The sequence below is a fragment of the Scyliorhinus torazame genome, chromosome 2 (assembly GCF_047496885.1).
Source record: "Scyliorhinus torazame isolate Kashiwa2021f chromosome 2, sScyTor2.1, whole genome shotgun sequence".
In the NCBI taxonomy this organism is placed as follows: domain Eukaryota; kingdom Metazoa; phylum Chordata; class Chondrichthyes; order Carcharhiniformes; family Scyliorhinidae; genus Scyliorhinus; species Scyliorhinus torazame.
Genome location: NC_092708.1, coordinates 28,376,087 through 28,397,589, shown reverse-complemented (window position 1 = coordinate 28,397,589; position 21,503 = coordinate 28,376,087). Strand labels below are relative to the sequence as shown.

Here is a 21,503-nt window from a genome sequence, read left to right as displayed (position 1 = left end):
GGGAGGGGGGGGGGAGGGGGGGGGAGGGAGGGGGGGGAGGGGGGGGGGGGGAGAGGAGAGGAGGGGGGGGGGGGAGAGAGGAGGGGGGGGGGAGAGAGGAGGGGGGGGGGGGGGAGAGGAGGGGGGGGGGGGGGAGAGAGGAGGGGGGGGGGAGAGAGGAGGGGGGGGGGGGAGAGGAGGGGGGGGGGAGGGGGAGGGGGGGGGGGGGGGAGGGGGAGGGGGGGGGGGGGGAGACAGCTGTCCCCTTACAAACATTTCACTTCTGCTACCCTTTATCGACCTAACAGAAAAAAGAAAAACCTTCCGCATTGAAGGAAAAAAAAGCCCCCCCCCCCCCCCCAACCCGTATTCTCCATTACTCCAGCACTTCCGGCTCCCAAATTGTTCAGTTCTCCCCCAGTTTATGCTCCTTGATAAAGTCATTGGCCGCATCTGGGGTCTCAAATATTATTCTTGGCCCTCATAAGTCACCCACAGTTTTGCTGGGTAGAGCACTCCAAACCTGATCTGCCGTCGATACAGCACCGCCTTGAACCCCGCACGCCGTTTTGCCAGTTCAGCTCCAATGTCCTGGTATATTCGGACCTTGTTCCCCTCCCATTCACAATTCCGCTTCTCCCTGGTCCACTGCAGGATCTTCTTTCTCCACAAACTTGTGGAGTCTCCCGATCATCACCCTTGGCTGCTCCCCAGCTCTTGGCATCTGCCTGAGAGACCTGTGCACTCTGTCCACCGGTGCATTGTCCAGCACCGCCAGCATCCTCAAAACGTACGTCGTGGCACTCGCACCTTCCACGCCGTCAAGCAGGCCGACTATTCGTAGATTCTGCCGCCTTGACCTGTTTTCCTGCTCCTCCATCTTTGCTCTCAACGTCTTACAAAGGTCTAAGAGCTCCACCTCTCCCTCCATTGCCACTACTCTATCGCTGTTTTCCGACAGTACCCTCTCCATCTCTCGAATCTGCGACTCATTTTTCCACCCTCTCCATCGAGCCCTTTAGGGGTGCCACAGTTCCTTCGATGGCCTTCAAGCGATCCTCCTGCATCTCCTTTCTCTTCCCTGAAGACTGCCATCAACTGTTCCACCTGAGGCCTTCCAACTTGCACTGACCCTTCCCCCTCCACCATCTTTCCAATATTGCTGTGCCACAGGGTCTCTTCCAACTCCTTGGCCAGGTCTTTCACCTTCTGCCGGGTTTGGTAACTAACAGACATGCCACTCCCGAGGGGATCTTCTCCATCGACCTTCAGTTACACTTTTCCGTCAAAGTTATCATAGAATTTGCAGTGCAGAAGGAGGCCATTCGGCCCATCGAGTCTGCACCGGCTCTTGGGAAGAGCACCCTACCCAAGGTCAACACCTCCACCCTATCCCCATAACCCAGTAACCCCACCCAACACTAAGGGCAATTTTGGACACTAAGGGCAATTTGTCATGGCCAATCCACCTAACCTGCACATCTTTGGACTGTGGGAGGAAACCGGAGCACCCGGAGGAAACCCACGCACACATGGGGAGGATGTGCAGACTCCGCACAGACAGTGACCCAAGCCGGAATCGAACCTAGGACCCTGGAGCTGTGAAGCAAATGTGCTATCCACAACGCTACCGTGCTGCCCCAAGTTACACCCCATTTGGGGTAAAAAGAGCCCTTTTCTACGCCTTCAAGCAGGAACTGCCCTGTATGCGACCACTCACACCATGGCCGGTACCAGAAGTCATAAGAATGTGATTTTATCACATAACACTGATGATAACATTGCAATTTCAAACATTTGGCTGAGTGCCGAGAGTTCATATTTTAAGGAGAATGGATTTCAAAACATTATTATACTTAGGGGCTGGTTTAGCACAATGTTTTGTTTATTGTTTATTGTCACGTGTACCGAAGTACAGTGAAAAGTATTTCTCTGCGAGCTGCTCAACAGATCATTAAGTACATGGGAAGAAAAGGGAATAAAAGAAAATACATAATAGGGCAACACAAGGTACACAATGTAACTACATAAGCACTGGCATCGAATGAAGCATACAGGGGTGTAGTGTTAATGAGGTCAGTCCATAAGAGGGTCATTTAGGAGTCTGGTGACAGCGGGGAAGAAGCTGTTTTTGAGTCTGTTCGTGCGTGTTCTCAGACTTCTGTATCTCCTGCCCGATGGAAGAAGTTGGAAGAGTGAGTAAGCCGGGTGGGAGGGATTTTTGATTATGCTGCCCGCTTTCCCCAGGCAGCGGGAGGTGTAGATGGAGTCAATGGATGGGAGGCAGGTTCGTGTGATGGACTGGGCGGTGTTCACGACTCTCTGAAGTTTCTTGTCCTAGGCCGAGCAATTGCCATACCAGGCTGTGATGCAGCCCGATAGGATGCTTTCTATGGTACATCTGTAAAAGTTGGTAAGGGTTAATGTGGATATGCTGAATTTCCTTAGTTTCCTGAGGGAGTATAGGCGCTGTTGTGCTTTCTTGGTGGTAGCGTCGACGTGGGTGGACCAGGACAGATTTTTGGAAATGTGCACCCCTCGGAATTTGAAATGGTTACATCTCCACCTCGGCCCCGTTGATGCTGACAGGGGTGTGTACAGTACTTTACTTCCTGACGTCAATGACCAGCTCTTGACCAGCCAATGGACTAAACAGCTGGCTTGTAAAGCAGAACAATGCCAGCAGCGCGGTTTCAATTCCCGTACCAGCCTCCCCGAACAGGTGCCGGAATGTGGCAACTAGCGGCTTTTCACAGTGACTTCATTTGAAGCCTACTTGTGACAATAAGCGATTATTATTATTACTTCCCTGTAATTGAGCAACAACTTGTATATTAATAAGCAAAACCGGTTTGCTTCTGAAAAGTATTGAAATAAATTGATTTTTAAAGGAAATCCATAATCAACCTTTTAATTGCATGAACTTGAGTGTAGTCGGAAGTTGCTGTCTATGTTTAATCTATAGGATTATTGATATTTAAATATATAAAGAAAGCAAATCTATTGTATAAAGCAAAACTACAGTATATTAGACAGCCCTTGGATCTGACCAAAATCATTAGATTTAAGTACTACATTTTGTCCATTTAAAGGCTTGTAACCTTAAGACCAGACGTGATTGATTTTATGACTTGCCTAATGAACCTGGCTGGTACTATGTTTTAAGAGTTTTTTAAAAAAGTTTAATTGACGTTAACTACCTTGAATTCCCTCCTTTAAGGACCACTAGGGAGAACTGGGAAAATGCTGACTGCAGTGCATGTGAAAGCGGTGGTAGGAAGATCTGTTAAACATCTAAGGACTAATACTGTTGGAGGATTACTGCATTAAGAAAAATCTTAATGAGGTTAAATGAGATAACAGTAACGGCAGTCCCCTCGAGTACCCTGAAATTTAAAAATGAAGTTAGGTTGGACTGGATGGAGAGCTGAGGAGAATAGTGTCAGCAATTCCAAGTATTCCAAGAGAGTTCAAATATCAGACCATGGATTTCCCTTTGATGAGAAACTGATTGGGACAGAACTCCCTACTGTTGTAGACCTGATCCGTTTCCTGGACCAAACTCGATTACAAGTACAGCGCAATCTCATGGTGCATTCTCCACACAGAAGTAACCCACAACAACAGTAGACGACCCACTCGAATACCAGTTAAAGAGTCCAAAAGGTTTGAATCACAAGCTGAACAAAAGGCTGTGATGGGAGCTGTGCCCACTGTTGAATCAGGTAGAGGGACAGAGGAGAGGGGGAGGTGGTCATGACCATGCCCTCCCAATTTGTGGACCATCCGTTGTCCTCGTGCTGCCATCCCTCTGCTGGTGGTGCCTGGTGTCAGAAGTACCTCGTCAGAAAATCAAGCATCAAATTAATGCAGTCAGATAGTTGAGGGTTGGGTAGGAGGATTGGGAAATTTCTGTTCCTGCTTCTGGGGTCTAGATGCTGTAGTAGTCTACCTGCCTCCTTTTCCATCCAATCCCACTGTGGTAGCAAAGGAAAATCTGCCCTGTGTATTCAGAAGGGAAGGGAAAACTTAAGATTATTTTTGTTCCAGGCCCTCCAATTCTCTTAAATGAATTCTGCTGGTGCTTAAGTAACCGTAACATGAAAAGGCGACTGGATTGGCACCTCTTGAATCCAAGACAACATGGCTTCTAGGGAAAATTGAAAATGGTAGAGAAAGTGGAACACTTCTGGGAAGGAACCTCCCAATGACTGCAGTGACCCAGCAAAGATTGGATGTAGCAGAGATCTACCAAAATTTGTCTGGCTACTATTTTCTTCAATAGAATGGAGCAGAATTATGAATTAGAAAGTACACTCGCAATGTTTTCCCTTTACTCTGAAATTCACTGCATCTGGACTACAATTCTGAGGCTAGATGCTGAATTGTGGGTCCACTTGCATAGTTCAAAGCGTATCCATTATACTCTCAAAAAGATGTAACTTTGTGTCTCGTGATGGAATTCTTCTGTGTACAGTGTGCTGTTAATCGACGGATAAACATTGATCAGGGTGCTGGAAAAACATCCCCGGCATTCTTCAGAATGGTGTCATGGGATCTTTTTCATCCACCTGAGAGGACAGATGGGACTTCAGTTCAGTATTTCATCCAAAATACAGCATCTCCGACCAGTGTTGCCCTGAATTGTCCAGCATGGGAAGTTTTCCATGCTCACCTCCTTAATAATAATAACCTTTATTGTCACAAGTAGGCTTACATTGCAATGAGGTTACTGTGAATAGCCCATAGTCGCCACATTCCGTGTTCGGGTGCACAGAGGGAGAATTCAGAATGTCCAAGTTACCCAACAGCACGTCTTTCCTGGAGTAGAACCTGTGTCCATAACCTGGCCGAGGAGTGAAAGTGCGACTGACTGAGCCACGATGCACCAAGTGTTGGGATTTACCAGATAAACTGTTTCGTCAACAGGACTGAGAAGGGAAGACCTATTTCAGTAGGCTGGGATTGCTCGAAACCCTGTGATAGTCTTAACTGGATGTGCTGCAGAATACGTTCAAAGCATTTTATGTGCTGTAATCCTCCTTGGTTCTAATTCTAGCTGCTTGAGCATCCCTGGTTTTAATTGCTGGTGACCATGCCTTCAGTTGCTTAAGCCCTGAGCTTTGAAGTTAGACCATAAGACATAGGAGCAGAATTAGGCCACTCGGCCCATTGAGTCTGCTCCGCCATTCAAACATGGCTGATATTTCTCATCCCCATTCTCCTGTCTTCTCCCCATAACCCCTGATCCCCTTATTGAGCAAAAACCTATCTATCTCTGTTTTAAAGTTCCCTCCTTAGACCTCTTTCCGTCCTTGACCAAGCTTTAGACAATCTGTCCGAATGTCGTCTCATGTGGCAGTGTCAAATTTTGTTTGATAATGCTCCTGTGAATGTCTTTGGGTATTTAATTAGGTGCTGGGTAAATGTAACTAGTTTTGGGTGCTTTTAACTGGTGAGTTACTTGCGTGCTTAGTGCCATTAAAGTTTGGGAGTGTGTACTTGCGTCAACAAGTGCGTACACCGAGAAAAAACAGGAACCCTACTGATATTTTCTCAAAGATTCTGAGCACCGTAATGGGTTTCTGTGTGCCAGACACCTGGCTGAACAAATAAGTGCCTAAGGCATTACAATATATAAGTACTTATTTTAATGAACACCTGTTTTTATTATTAGAGAAATGATCTGCAGTGGCAAGTGATCATTTATTGCGCAAGTGCACTCCGATGCCAGCATTTTCACTGCCACAAGGACATGGTCAACAGTTACACTGCACCTGGTAAATCTGGAACTTCACATGGCACTTTGCAAAAATGCGACACTTGCCTATTTGTATTGCCAACTGCTATCTCAACCCATGGTACTTCTCTAATCCTATTGGCAGCTTGCGATGTGAACTAAAATTTCAAATTAGCACCATTCAGCAAATTGTACTGGCAAGTTTCAGCTTTGGCGACACATTTTATTTTTCCATCTACGCAATTGCTTCTCTTGAGAAATTCCACAAACATAGAGCTTGACGGAATTATTTTTCCATTTAAATTTCTGGTAAATCCTCAGCAGAGTTGTGAGCGTTGCTTTCTCCAGGGGGCTTTGCTGTGGAATGCTGGTAATCTACTCGTCTGACAGCAGGGATGAGGAACTCCGTAATGTGACCGAGACTGGCGAAGTTGGGATTATGCTCCTTGGAACAAAAGTTTAAGAGGGGGATCTAATTAGAGGTTTTCAAGCTTGAGCTTTGTTAGAGCGCAACAACAACTTGCATTTAAGTAGCACATTCAATGTAATCAAACATCTAAGTGTTTCTCAATATTATAAATCAAAACGTTGACACCTAGCCACATAGATGTGGGCAGCTGACCTACTTGATCCAAGAGCTAGATTTTAGAGGGAAATCTTAAAGGAAGAAAGAGGTGGGAAGGAAAGAGCTTTGGACATGCACTGCTGAAGGCCTGCCAACCACTGGTGAGGTCATTTAAATTGGGGGTGCTCAAGAGTCCAGAATCAGAATATATCTATTTTGGGGATAGAAGAGATTATGAAAAAAAAAAAGGGGATTGCACAAATGGAGAAGAGTGAGGCCAAGGAGGGATTGAAAATGAGGGTGGGAATTTCAAAATCATGGTGTGTTTAACTGGGAGTCAATGGAGGTCAGCAAGCAGAGGGAGAATGGGTGAACGGGACTTAGTGCAAGTTAGGAGCTGAGCAGCAGTGTCGGATAAACTCTCGAGAATGGAGGATTGAATATGCAAAACCAGCCAGGAGTGCAGTGGGATCGTCCAGTTTAGAGATGACACTGACACTGATGAGGGTTTCAGCAATAATTTTTATTCTGTGCTTTTAGGTTGATCCACACTGGACAGCTGCTCAATGGATTCGCTGGTCCTGTCGTTATAAACGCTCCTCCATTTCTCTCAACAACCTGGTTTCCTCCAGATCAGAGGGCCACAGCCACTGCCATTGCAACGCTGTTCAACTACTTTGGTGCGGCGTGTGCATTTTTGGTAGGCCCTATGATTGTTCCAGCACCCAATGGCACCATTCCTCTGCTAACTGCCTCCAACCATCACAGTGACTTTATAAAGGATCGTATTCAAACTCTATTATATGCAGGTGAATAATATTAACTTAGGAACTATTCCCTCGTTTGCTTGCCTTAGTACCCGGAAATGTATGCGATACACCTCATGTTCTTATCAGAAGACCGATCCTTTAATCTGCTTTCCCGTGCAGGTCTGATAAAGATGATGTAAAAGTTGGAAAAGCCTTGAGAGGTGACACCTAAAAGCGAAACCTTGCGGAGGTCTCTTGGAGAATTAACTGTCTAAATTAAACTTGAACATTACTTAGAACATTACAGCAGAGGGCTGTTTAGCACAGGGCTAAATCGCTGGCTTTGAACGCAGACCAAGGCAGGCCAGCAGCACGGTTCAATTCCCGTATCAGCCTCCCCGAACGGGCGCCGGAATGTGGCGACTAGGGGCTTTTCATAGTAACTTCATTTGACGCCTACTTGTGACAATAAGCGATTTTCATTTCATTTTCATTTCATTTCAGAATGTAAGAAAGATTTGGACTGCTTGTAGTTCAAGAAGTAGTTTATGCAGTTTTTCTACTTCCTCGAATGGACTAGCTGGGGTTGTTCTTCTTGTAGAAGAGAGGTTGAGAGGAGTAGATAGAAATTGGAGCTCATTAGCAGAAGGTTGAAAACTAGTGACACTGGTTTACGGTGTACGCCGAAAGAACAAATGGTGACATGAGGAAAAGCTTTTCTAAGCAGCGAGTGGTTGGGCCCTAAAGTGCACTGCCCAACAGTATGGTGGAAAAAGATTAAATTGTGGCTTTAAAAGGGGAATTGGATAGGCAGCTGACGTGAGAAAACAAGCTACAGGTAAAGGGCAGGGAGTGGAAATCACGGAGTTGCTCTTGCGAAGAGCTGGCATGGACATTCCAGGCCAAATGGCTTCCTTATGTGTTGTAACCATATTATGATTCTGAATATGCAAGAAATTTTAGAATCATGTACAGGACAGCTGTTTTGGGGAAAGTGTATGGACTAAATTTATTTTTCCTGTAAGACCACACGATGTAGGAGCAGAAGTAGGCCATTCGGCTCATTGAGTCTGCTCCACCATTCACGGACATCCTGGCTGATCTGATTAAAATCCTCAACTCCACTTTCCCGCCTTATCTCCATAACCCTTGATTCCCTTACTGATTAAAAATCTGTCTATCTCAGCCTTGAACATACTTAGCGATAGCCTCTCTGCGGTAAAGAATTCCACAGATTCCGTTCCCTTTGAGAGAAGAAATTCCTCCTCATCTCTGCCTTAAATGGGTGACCTCTTAGTCTGAGATTATGCCCTCTGATCCTAGACTCTCCCACGAGAAGAAACATGCTGTCAACATCTAACCTGTCAAGCGTCCTGAGAATCCTAAATGTCTCAGTGAGGTCACCTCTCATTGTTCTAAACTCCAATGAGTACAGGCGCAACCTACTCAACCTCTCCTCATATTCTCCCTCGATACCTGCAATCAGCCGAGTGAACCTTCTCTGGACTGTCCCCAATGCCAGTATATCTTTCCTTAGATAAGGGGGCCAAAACTGTTCACAGATTTGTGAGTATGGCCTAATGAGTGCCTTGTGTATTTTTAACAAGACTTCCCTTGCCCAAGTCATTAATATATATTGTAAATAATTGTGGCCCCAGCACATATCCCGGTGGCTCTCCACTAGTTACAGGTTGCCATCCTGAAAATGCCCCTCTTAACCAATCCTCTATCCATGTTAATATGATACCCCCAACACCATGGGCTTATTAAGTATTTATCTTATTAAGTAGTCTTTTGTGTGGTTCCTTATCTCATGCTTTTTTGGAAATCTAATCATATTACATCCACTGGTTCCCCATCATCTATCTTCACTATTACCAAAGTATTCCAATAAATTTGTCAGGCATGATTTCCCCTTCATGAAATCATACTGACTCTGCTTGATTATATTATGCATTTCTAAATGCACTGATATTGCATCCTTTTATAATGGGCTCCATTATGTCCCAAATGACAGAAGTTAAGCCAGCTGACCTATAGTTACTTGTTTTTTGTCTCTCTCCCTTTTGAATTGGCAGTTTTTCAATCCTCTGGGACTTTCCAGAATTTAAGATTCTTGGAAGATTATTACCAGTGCATCCGCTATCTCTGTAGCTACGTCTTTTAATATTCTGGGATGCAATCCATTAGGCCAAAAGGACCCCCCCCCCACAAACACACACACACACTTCTGCCCCTTGGTTATTTGATATTTTTGGAATGTTATTCGTGTCTTCCACTGTGAAGACTGACGTAAAGTCTTTGTTTAACTCCTCTACCGTTTCCTGGTTCCACATCATTATTTCTACAGTCTCATTCTCTAAGGGGCTAGTTTACCCTCGTAGTATATCTTTCCCTCTCTCCTTTTTCTTTTGGGTCATCCTTTGTTCGCTTTTAAAACTTTCCCAATCCTCTTGGCTTACCACTAATCTTTGCCACATTATATGTTTTTTCATTCAGTTTAAGATTGTCTTTTCTTCCTTGGTTAACTATAGTTAATTTATCTCCTTTCTAGAATCCTCCTTCCTCACTGGAATACATCTTTGTTGTGAGTCATGAACTGTTTTCACTGCTTATCAACCATCTTTCCTGCTCAACCCCTTTCCAGCCAACTCTGCCTTCATTCCTTTATAATTATCCTTATTTAAGTGTAGCGCATTTGTTTCTGACCCAAGTTTCTCAAGCTCAAATTGAATGCTAAATTCTAGCATGTTATGATCACAAAGGACAATACAGCACCCGAACAGGCCCTACGTGCCTCCAAGCCTGTACCGGTTATGATACCACCCTTGGCCAAAACCCCAGCACTTCCTAGTGCCGTATCCCTCTATACCCATCCTATCCGTGTATTTGTCGAGATGCCTTTTGAACGCCATTAATGTATCTGCTTCCACAACCTCCCCTGGCAGCGCGTTCCAGGCACTCACCACCCTCTGTGTAAAAAAACTAAAAAAACCTGCCTCGCACATCTCCTCTAAACCCTGCCCCACGGACCTTAAACCTATGCTCCCTGGTGACTGACTCCTCCACTCTGGGAAAGAGTGCCGGCCCATCCACTCTATCCATGCCTCTCATAATCTTGTAGACCTCTTATCGGGTTGCCCCTGAATCTCCGGCGTTCTAATGAAAACAGTCCGAGTCTATTCAGTCTCTCCGCATAGCCAACACCCCTCAGACCAGGCAGCATCCTGGTGAACCTCCTCTGCACCTTCACCAAAGCCTCCACTTCCTTCTGCTGGTGTGGCGACCAGAATTGTGCGCAATATTCCAAGTGCGGCCGTACCAAAGTTCTATATAATCTATACAACTGTAGCATGACGCCAGTTTTTATACTCCATGCCCCATCCAATGAAGGCAAGCATTCTGTATGCTTTCTTGACTACCTTGTCCACTTGTGTTGCCACCTTGAAAGGTCTGTGGACCTGTATGCCCAGATCTCTCTGACTTTCTATATTCCTAAGAGTTTTGCCATTTACTGTATGTTTCCCCTCTATGTATTTCTATGTATTCTTATGTTTCCCGTACCAGCCTCCCCGAACAGGCGCCGGAATATGGCGACTAGGGGCTTTTCACAGTAACTTCATCTGAAGCCTACTTGTGACAATAAGCGATTTTCATTTTTTCATTTCATGTTAGACCTACCAAAATGCATTACCTCAATTTGTCCGGATTAAACTCCATTTGCCACTTCTCTGCCGAAGTCTCCAACCTATCTATGTCCTGCTACATTGTCTGACAATCCTTAACACTATCTGCCACTCCACCAACCTTGGTGTCATCTGCGAATTTACTAATCACAGTTTACCAGGGGATCTTTTACTCTGAGATTATTTATTAAACCTGACTCATTACACATTTACCAAATCCAAATTAGCTGGATCCCTGGTTGAATCCACAACATATTGTTCTAGGAAACTCCCATAAGATCATAAGACATAGGAGCGGAAGTAAGGCCATTCGGCCCATCGAGTCCACTCCACCATTCAATCATGGCTGATTTCAACTCCATTTACCCGCTCTCTCCATAGCCCTTAATTCTTCGAGAATACAGTCTTATGAATTCTTCCTCGAGCACCTCTGCAATTTAATTTTCCTAATCTACATGAAGGTTAATGTCACCCATGATTAAAGTACTGCCTTTATGTGCTTTTATTTTCTCCTGATTTATTCTCTGTCCTACAGTAAAGAAGATTTACATGATGAATGGTGTCAACTAAATGTTCTAGCTTATACTCCAATTATTTGGAAGAATACATGGCAACTCTAAGTTATTTGTGGACAAATTTATATCAACTTCACCTCACAAGAGGGGGCCTATAGACTGTCCCACCAGTGTCATCTTCCCCTTGTTATTTCTTACCTTCATCCATATGCATTCTACATCTTCCAATTCCACATCATTTCTTGCTATTGTACTTATTCCATCTCTTATTAACAAAGATACCCCACAACCTTCCTTCCTGCCTGTCCTTATGAAAAGTCGCATACCTCACATATCCCCTTGACTGAATGCGGAAGAGAGGGCCAATCGAGTGAATCTCTCCTCCTTTCCAATTTTGATATAAAACAGCCGTCTCCAGGATATCATGTAAAGAAACCGAGCATAGTAAATTAATAAATTGAAAGAAACCGAGCATAGTAAATTAATAAATTGAAAAATAATGTTAATTTATATGTGGCAGTCAATAAGAGGAAGTCAATTTGAACCTTTTAAGCAAGGGGCTTGGAGTATAATAGTAAGAAAATCTTGCTACAATTCTACAGGGCTTTGGTGAGACCATACCGAATAAAAGATGTGCTTGCCTTCGGAGGAAGTGAAATTCCTGGGATGAGATTGTTCTACAAGGATAGATTGAGTAGAAGTGCTTATATTCTTTAGCGTTTGGAAGAATGCGAGGTGACCTCACTGAAGCGCATGTGTGGATATATACAATTCTTAGAGGGTTTAACATCATGGGCAATGAGAAGTTGTTTTCCATTGGCTGCAGACCATGGCGGGGTGGTCATAGTCCCAGGTTGAGGGGTCAGTCATTTAGAATTGAGTTGAGAAGTTTCTTCACTGGGGCTAATGAATCTTTGGAATTCAGAGCAGGTTGAGGATATATTTGGCATCTGCCTGCTCCAATTTCTCAGGTCTTTAGTTTGCGAATGCTTTGGTTGCTTTTCCTTTTCTTCCACCTCTTCCTGTAAGTTTTGCTATTTTGAAAGTTGTTGCCTCGTGTGGTCTCCTATGCAAGTGTGCCTCTCCAGACACTGAAGTCTTGGCAACATGCAAGGGAATTTGTTGCAGACCAGGGCTCTGGCAACAAATTAATAGCCTGCCCATAATAAAAGTAAAATACTGCAGAGACTGGAGACCCGAAATGCAAACATAAAATGCTGGAAATACTCGGCAGCTGGGGTTCCAAAGAAGAATCATATTGGACTTGAAACATTAACTCCGATTCCCTCACAGCAGATGCTGCCAGACCTGCTGAGTTTTTCCAGCACTTTGATTTTATTAATGGCCTGCTTAATTGTTCCATGCAGCTGTTTTATGTGCAGTTTTCTTGGTGACAAATTTATGCACTTAACTGACTGAACACATTTCCGGATCTCACGAGATGCAGTTTGCTGGATGGAAATTTGGCTCTTGTGAGTTGTAGATATATATTTGTCCACAAATAACGTACAGAGTTGCTGTGTACTCTTCCAAATAATTGGGAGTACAAGCTGGAACATTTTGTTGACACCATTCATCGTGTAAATCTTGTTACATCCAACTTCATCCGTGATTACTGTGCCATGGAATTATGTCAGTGTTTTTAGCCATTGCCTCTCTTTAAGAACAGGAAGGGTCATTCAGTCCCTTGAGTCTGCCCTTCTATCCAATTAGCTTGTGTCTTTTATGCGACTTGGCTCCATTTATCCTCCTTTGATCCAGATCCTTTGAATGCTTTACCTAATTAAAAGAAAATCTATTATTCTCCATTTTGAAAATTTCAATTGACCCTGTGTCGACTACTTTTTGGGAGAGAGAAATCCACGTTTCCATTGCCTTTTTGTGTGCAGAAGTGCTTTCTGATTTCACTCCTGTAAGACCTGGCTCTTACTGTGCCCCCTTGTTTTGGATTTCCCCCACCAGAAGAAATATTTCCTTTCTGTACTCTATCAAATTCACCTCAATTACATCTCCCTTGTTGACAGCAGAGGCAGTTTTAAGCATATGCTATTATCCATTTGTGCTGCATGCTCCAGACTAATGCCATTAATGGAGCTCGCTGCTGCCAATAGCTGACTCCAGGGTTACAGAACAGAAGCCCTTTTGGGGAAATTTGCCACCTCCATTATATACTCCTACTATTTATTTCAAACTCCCCATAGTTATATTTTTGCCATTCTATGCCCAGTGACCAAACATTTTCTTTTTAAAGCCCATTTTTACTAAGATCATTAATCGAACAGTTATTCAACACTATTTTGTACAATTTAAGCAGTTAGTGTTTGAATGTGCTGGCATTCTGGAACAAATCTTGTATTCAGCTTAACAACCACATCTTTTTTTTGCTTTTGAACTGATTGCGGTATGCACAGATTGCAACATGCCCTCAAATGTTAAAATACCCTTTTGTGTCGTCTGTTCCAAAGTGACAGTTCTACTAAAACGGCCACATTTCTGAACACAGTCCAATCGTTCTTTTGCTGTACTTTCACACAATGCCAAAAATGATGCGCTGCCACTGAAATCCTAGTGGGGAAATTAAGTGAGTGATTAAAGTGCAGTTCTTAAATGTCCACTTCTGTAGAGCTAGAGAATCACAGCTAAAATGTCATCAATTTAAATTGAGTCCTTCCAATCAGCTTTGTAAAGAATGCCGTTCTTCTTTTCGAATATCTATCTTGCTTCAAAGGAAAGTGCTAAGGCAACACTTGTTGCCAAGACTAATTGCACAGGATTGCTGAAGTAATGAATGCTGCTGAAATGAGATGCTTGCTGGGTCACTTTCTATTTCATTAAGTTCCCTACCATCTAGTCCTACTGCTCATGTTTGATGCTAAAGCTCAGCGTGTTAAATTAGTGAGGAGATACAATAAAAATCGTTTGCAACCGATTCTAGCTTATATTGGATTGGATTTGATTTATTATCATGTGACCGATGTGCAGTGAAAGTATTGTTCTGCGTACAGTCCAGACAGATTGATCCATGCATGAAAAACATTGGACATGCATAAATGCACAATGTAAATACATAGACACATGCATCGGGTGAAGCATACGGAGTATAGTACTACTCCATAGAGGAGGTGTGTCAAGAGACCAGTTCAGTCCATAAGAGGGTCATTCGGGAGTCTGGTAACAGCGGGAAAGAAGTTGTTTTTGAACCTGCTAGTGTGTGTTTTCAGGCTTTTGTATCTCCTGCCTGATGGGAAAGGTTGGAAGAGAGAATAACCTGGGTGGGAGGGGTCTTTGATTATGCTGCCTGCTTTCCCAAGGCAGGAGGAGGTGTAGACAGAGTGAATGGATGGGAGGAGGCTTCATGTGATTTACCGGGCTGCGTTCACAGCTTTCTGTAGTTTCTTACGGTCTTGGGCTGAGCAGTTGCCATACCAGGCTGTGATGCAGCCCGATAGGATGCTTTCCATGGTGCATCTGTAAAAATAGGTAAGGGTTAATGTGAACATGCCGAATTTCCTTAGTTTCCTGAGGAAGTATAGACGCTGTTGTGCTTTCTTGGTCGTATTATCAATGTGGGTGGATCGGGACAGATTGTTGGTGATGTGCATACCTCGGAATTTGAAGCTGACACCCGGCCTCCCCGAACAGGCGCTGGAATGTGGCGACTAGGGGCTTTTCACAGTAACTTCATTGAAGCCTACTTGTGACAAGCGATTATTATTATCTTCACCTCCGCAACATTGATGCAGACAGGGGTGTGTACGATACTTTGCTTCCTGAAGTCAGTGACCAGCTTCTTAGTTTTGCTGACTTTGAGGGAGAGATTGTTGTCGTTACACCATGCCACTAGGTTCTCTATCTCCCTCCTGTACTCTGACTCATTGTTATTCGAGATCCGACACACTATGGTCGTGTCATCAGCAAACTTGTAGGTGTAGATGGAGTTGGAGCCAAATGTTGTCACACAGCCGTGTATGTATAGGGAGTATAGTAAGGGGCTAAGTATGCAGTCTTGTGGGGCCCCGGTATTGAAGACTGTCGTGGAGGTGGTATTGTTGTTGATCCTTACTGATTGTGGGCTGTGGGTCAGGAAGTTGAGGGAGGAGCCAAGCCCTAGGTTTTGGAGTTTTCTTGTGAGCTTGGCTGGGTTTATGGTGTTGAAGGCAGAGCTGTAGTAAATGAATATGAGTCTGACATAGGACTCTGTTGTCAAGATGTATCAGGGATGCTTATATTCTTGCCCTCAACTCGCCAATTGGTAATTATCCATAATGATCTTGAATTTATCATCAACTTATTTTGCGACCATTTGCGATGGGATCCCCCCACCCCCCTCTGTTTTAAAGATAACAACTCTTCATTCCTGAGGAATGGATTGTTGCAGAGAAGATAGTGGTTTGTGGAGGGTGCAGATGAGTTGATATTTTTGAGAAAATAAATCCCCAAGCATTTCCTGGCTGTCAAGGTAATGCAGAGTGACCTGGTACAAGTGCTCTGGTCACCGATTTTGTGATTCTAGTTGATAGTTAGTATCTATACTTGTGCTATTACTTCAGCTTAAGTACCATGGGTTCTTTAATGAGAAAAAAGGGCAAGAAAGTGAGGCATGGGACTTCGATGTTGTGGCCATTTCGGAGACATGGATAGAGCAGGGACAGGAATGGTTGTTGCAGGTGCTGGGGTTTAGATATTTCAGTCAGCTCAGGGAAGGTGGTAAAAGAGGGGGAGGGGTGGCATTGTTAGTCAAGGACAGTATTACGGTGGCAGAAAGGACGTTTGATGAGGACTCTTCAATTGAGGTAGTATGGGCTGAGGTTAGAAACAGGAAAGGGGAGGTCACCCTGTTAGGGGTTTTCTATAGGCCTCCGAAAAGTTTCAGAGATGTAGAGGAAAGGATTGCAAAGATGATTCTGGATAGGAGCGAAAGCAACAGGGTAGTTGTTATGGGGGACTTTAACTTTCCAAATATTGACTGGAAACGCTATAGTTCGAGTACTTTAGATGGGTCCGTTTTTGTCCAATGTGTGCAGGAGGGCTTCCTGACACAGTATGTAGATAGGCCAACGAGAGGCGAGGCTGTATTTGATTTGGTACTGGGTAATGAACCAGGACAGGTGTTAGATTTGGAGGTAAGTGAGCACTTTGGTGATAGTGACCACAATTCGATTACGTTTACTTTAGTGATGCAAAGGGATAGGTATATACCGCAGGGCAAGAGTTATATCTGGGGGAAAGGCAATTATGATGCGATAAGGCAAGACTTAGGATGCATCGGATGGAGAGGAAAACTGTAGGGGATGGGCACAATGGAAATGTGGAGCTTGTTCAAGGAACAGCTACTGCGTGTCCTTGATAAGTATGTGCCTGTCAGGCAGGGAGGAAGTGGTCGAGCAAGGGAACCGTGGTTTACTAAGGCAGTCAAAACACTTGTCAAGAGGAAGAAGGAGGCTTAAGTAAAGATGAGACATGAAGGTTCAGTAAGGGCGCTCGAGAGTTACAAGTTAGCTAGGAAGGACCTAAAGAGAGAGCTAAGAAGAGCCAGGAGGGGACATGAGAAGTCTTTGGCAGGTAGGATCAAGGATAACCCTAAAGCTTTCTATAGATATGTCAGGAATAAAAGAATGACTAGGGTAAGAGTAGGGCCAGTCAAAGACAGTAGTGGGAAGTTGTGCTTGGAGTCCGAGGAGATAGGAGAGGTGATAAATGAATATTTTTCGTCAGTATTCACACAGGAAAAAGACAATGTTGTCGAGGAGAATACTGAGATTCAGGCTACTAGACTAGAAGGGCTTGAGGTTCATAAGGAGGAGGTGTTAACAATTCTGGTCAGTGTGAAAATAGGTAAGTCCCTGGGCCGGATGGGATTTATCCTAGGATTCTCTGGGAAGCTAGGGAGGAGATTGTGAGCCTTTGGCTTTGATCTTCAAGTCATCTTTGTCACCAGGAATAGTGCCAGAAGACTGGAGGATAGCAAATGTTGTCCCCTTGTTCAAGAAGGGGAGTAGAGACAACCCCGGTAACTATAGACCAGTGAGCCTTACTTCTGTTGTGGGCAAAATCTTGGAAAGGTTTATAAGAGATAGGGCGTACAATCATCTGGAAAGGAATAATTTGATTAGACATAGTCAACACGGTTTCGTGAAGTGTAGGTCGTGCCTCACAAACCTTATTGAGTTCTTTGAGAAGGTGACCAAACAGGTCGATAAGGGTAAAGCAGTTGATGTGGTGTATTTGGACTTCAGTAAAGCGTTTGATGAGGTTCCCCACGGTAGGCTACTGCAGAAAATACGGAAGCATGGGATTCAGGGAGATTTAGCAGTTTGGATCAGAAATTGGCTAGCTGGAAGAAGACAAAGGGTGGTGGGTGATGGGAAGTGTTCAGACTGGAGTCCAGTTACTAATGGTGTACCACAAGGATCTGTTTTGGGGCCGCTGCTGTTTGTCATTTTTATAAATGACCTGGAGGAGGGCGTAGAAGGATGGGTGAGTAAATGTGCAGATGACACTAAAGTCGGTGGAGTTGTGGACAGTGCGGAAGGATGTTGCAAGTTACAGAGGGACATAGATAAGCTGCAGCGCTGGGCTGAGAGGTGGCAAATGGAGTTTAATGCAGAAAAGTGTGAGGTGATTCATTTTGGAAGGAATAACAGGAAGACAGAGTACTGGGCTAATGGTAAGATTCTTGGCAGTGTGGATGAGCAGAGAGATCTCAGTGTCCATGTACATAGATCCCTGAAAGTTGCCACTCAGGTTGAGAGGGTTGTTAAGAAGGCGTACGGTGTGTTAGCTTTTATTGGTAGAGGGATTGAGTTTCGGAGCCATGAGGTCATGTTGCAGCTGTACAAAACTCTGGTGCGGCCGCATTTAGAGTATTGCGTGTAATTCTGATCACCGCATTATAGGAAGGATGTGGAAGCATTGGAAAGGGTGCAGAGGAGATTTACCAGAATGTTGCCTGGTATGGAGGGAAGATCTTATGAGGAAAGGCTGAGGGACTTGAGGCTGTTTTCGTTAGAGAGAAGAAGGTTAAGAGGTGACTTAATTGAGGTATACAAGATGATCAGAGGATTGGATAGGGTGGACAGTGAGAGCCTTTTTCCTCGGATGGTGATGTCTAGCACGAGGGGACATTGCTTTAAATTGAGGGGAGATAGATATAAGACAGATGTCAGAGGTAGGTTCTTTACTCAGAGAGTAGTAAGGGTGTGGAATGCCCTGCCTGCAACAGTAGTGGACTCGCCAACACTAAGGGCATTCAAATGGTCATTGGATAGACATATGGACGATAAGGGAATAGTGTAAATGGGCTTTAGAGTGGTTTCGCAGGTCGGCGCAACATCGAAGGCTGAAGGGCCTGTACTGCGCTGTTATGTTCTAAGTTCTAACATGTAGACGCTGCCATTATTGGTCTGCATTAAATTTGATCACGGTTATTCATTCCATGAGAATGATTAGTGTCAGTAGTGCATGTCTTGTCACTCTGATGATTTTCCTCTTCCAGAATTTGGTGCAACTGCTTTTCTGTTGGCTGTGGTGACAGTCTACTTCCCATCGCAGCCTCCTCTTCCACCCAGTATAGCTGCCGCAAGCCAGAGGCTCAATTATAGAAACAGCATCTGCAGACTTCTTTGGTAAGTTTGCCCTGCGTCAGGTGGGTAATTTATATTCCGGCAGAGGAGTCTAGAGTGCTGAGAATTGTCGTTGCCAGATCTTGATGCCGAACACAGCTTTTATAATGCCAGGCGATCTAGAATTGACAATTGTTGAAACGTAGAGGACCTTTATGCACAAGGAAATACGGCTTGCTGAGGAAAATTGTTCCTTCAAGCGCCAATGAAAATTTCTGACGTATCCCTTGATTCTGTCAGGTAAGATATATCCTGAATTTGCTACTGTTACTACACTGTTAATCATAGAATTTACCGTGCAGAGGGAGGCCATTCAGCCTATCGGGTCTGCACCAGTCCTTAGAAAGAGCACCCTACTTAAGCCCATACGCCGACCCTATCCCCGCACCCCAATAATCCCACCTAACCTTTTAGACACTAAGGGGCAATTTAGCATGACCAATCCACCTAACCTGCACATCTCGGACTGTGGGAGGAAACCAGAGCACTTGGAGGAAACCCACGCAGACATGGGGAGAAAGTGCAAACTCCACAGCGACAGTCACCCGAGGCTGGAATTGAACCCGGGTCCCTGGAGCTGTGAGGCAACAGTGCTAACCACTGTGTCACCGTGCTGCCCATCTTGCAAATCATGTAACTAAATAATTAAATTGAAACTCATTCTTGCACATCGGTTATTGAATCAAGGATCACGGAGTTAAAGCTGGATATATGAGTTTCTTTGTAACTCCTTATCGGGCACTTTTATTCTTGAATCTCTATTGATTTCAACTTTTATTTTGTACCGCACTACAGCATAAAAGTATTTCCAATGTTTGTTTACTTTTCCTTTTGAAGAAGTCAACTTGTGAATTGAACTCCTGAATCTTGATGTATTAAATATGACATTAAAAGGTGCTCATTGTAGCATTAAAAACAAAACATTATAACGGTGGTGGCAGATCAGGGGGGTAGATATGTGATTGTGACAGGGGTGCTGGAGGGGAGGCTAGTGGCGCTGTTAAGTGTATACCACCCCAATTGGGATGATGTGGGATTCGCAAAGAAGGTGTTTGGGGCCATCCCCGACTTGGACACACACAAACTGATCATGGGGGGCGGGGTCTGGAACTTGGTGCAGGAGCCAAAGTTGGACAGGTCACGGCCGCGCTCGCTGGCCCCATCTGGGGGGGGGGCGAAGGCGTTAGCTAGGCTAATGGTGGAAATGGGAGGGGTGGACCCTTGGAGGTTTCTGCACCCGAGGGAGCGGGAGTACTCGTTTTTCTCAGCAGTCCACAAGGTATATTCGCGGATCGACTTTTTCGTGGTGGGGAAGACTTTGTTGGCTGGGGTTGAGGGGTCGGAATACTCGGCAATTGCAGTGTCAGATCATGCTCCGCATTGGGTGGATATGGTGCTGGAGAAGGGGGTAGCGCAGAGACCAGGGTGGAAATTAGATGTGGGACTTTTGGAGGACCAAGTGTTCTGTGACAAAATTGAAAAGTTAATTAAGTAATATGTAGGTTTCAACTGTACGGGTGAGGTGTCGAAGGCGGTCATCTGGGAGGCTCTAAAGGCGGTGGTGAGGGGGGAGGTGATCTCGTTTAAGGCCAGGGTGTCAAAGAGGAGAGGTTGGAGCGGCAGAGGGTAATAGATGAGATGTTGGAGGTAGATAGGAGTTATACAGAGGATGGAGACCCAACAAAGCTGGAAAAGAGGAAGGAACTACAGGTGAGCTTTGACCGACTATCTACCAGGAAGGCGGTGCGCCAACTGAGGCGAGCAAGGAGTGCAGTTTACAAACATGGAGATGTTAGCAGGCCAGCTCCGGAGGGAAGCAGCGGCAAGGGAAATTGTTCAGGTGAGGGATAGGGCAGGGAAGTTGGTGGTGGCGCTGGATCTGATTTCCAAGGTTTTTGAGGAGTTTTATGAGAGGTTGTACAGGTCAGAGCTACCCGGGGGAGATTGTGAGATGCAGGAATTTCTAGATGGATTGGAGTACCCGAGGTTAGGGGAGGGGGGACAGGGCTACATTAGAAGGAGCGATAGGGGAGCAGGAGATAAAGGATGCGATTGGGAGGATGCAGTCGGGGAAGGTGGCAGGGCCGGATGGGTTTCCGGTGGAATATTATTTAAAAATTCAAGGATAAGCTGGCACCCCTGATGGTGGAGATGTTTGAAGAGACGATAGAGAAGGGGGTGTTGCCGCAAACCTTGGGGCAGGCATTGATCTCCCTGTTGCTAAAAAAAAAGATAACGATCCGACGGAGTGTGGGTCGTATAGGCCCATATCACTTCTGAATGTTGAAGGAGCTGGAAGCAAAGTATGGGCTGGAGCAGGGGAAAATGTTTAGATACATGCAGGTTCGAGATTTTGCCAGAAAGGAGATACATAACTTCCCGGAGGAGCCGGCCTCCACATTGCTGGAGGAGGTGCTGACGACAGGGGGATAGGAGAAGGGGGACTGGAGAAGGGAGTAGTGTCAGCGGTCGACGGAGCTATTTTGGAAGAGGAGAAGGCACCACTGGATGGCATCAAAACAAAGTGGGAGGAAGAGTTGGGACAGGATATGGAGGAGGGGATCTGGTGTGTGGTGCTCCGGAGAGTGAATGCCTCCACCTCGTGCGCGAGGTTGGGGCTGATACAGCTGAAGGTGGTATACAGAGC

At 45.0% G+C, this 21,503-nt stretch overlaps 1 protein-coding gene across 2 annotated transcripts in view; it reads left to right on the top strand.

Annotated features, from left to right (window-relative positions):
• The window catches only part of slc49a4 (solute carrier family 49 member 4), a 99,024-nt gene that overhangs the window by 26,671 nt on the left and 50,850 nt on the right, over nt 1-21,503 (top strand). For both annotated transcript variants that reach the window (XM_072469939.1, XM_072469934.1), the window contains exons 3-4: nt 6,825-7,093; nt 18,730-18,859. In XM_072469939.1, the coding sequence (XP_072326040.1) occupies nt 6,825-7,093; nt 18,730-18,859 (399 nt within the window). The remainder of the gene's footprint in view (nt 1-6,824; nt 7,094-18,729; nt 18,860-21,503) is intronic.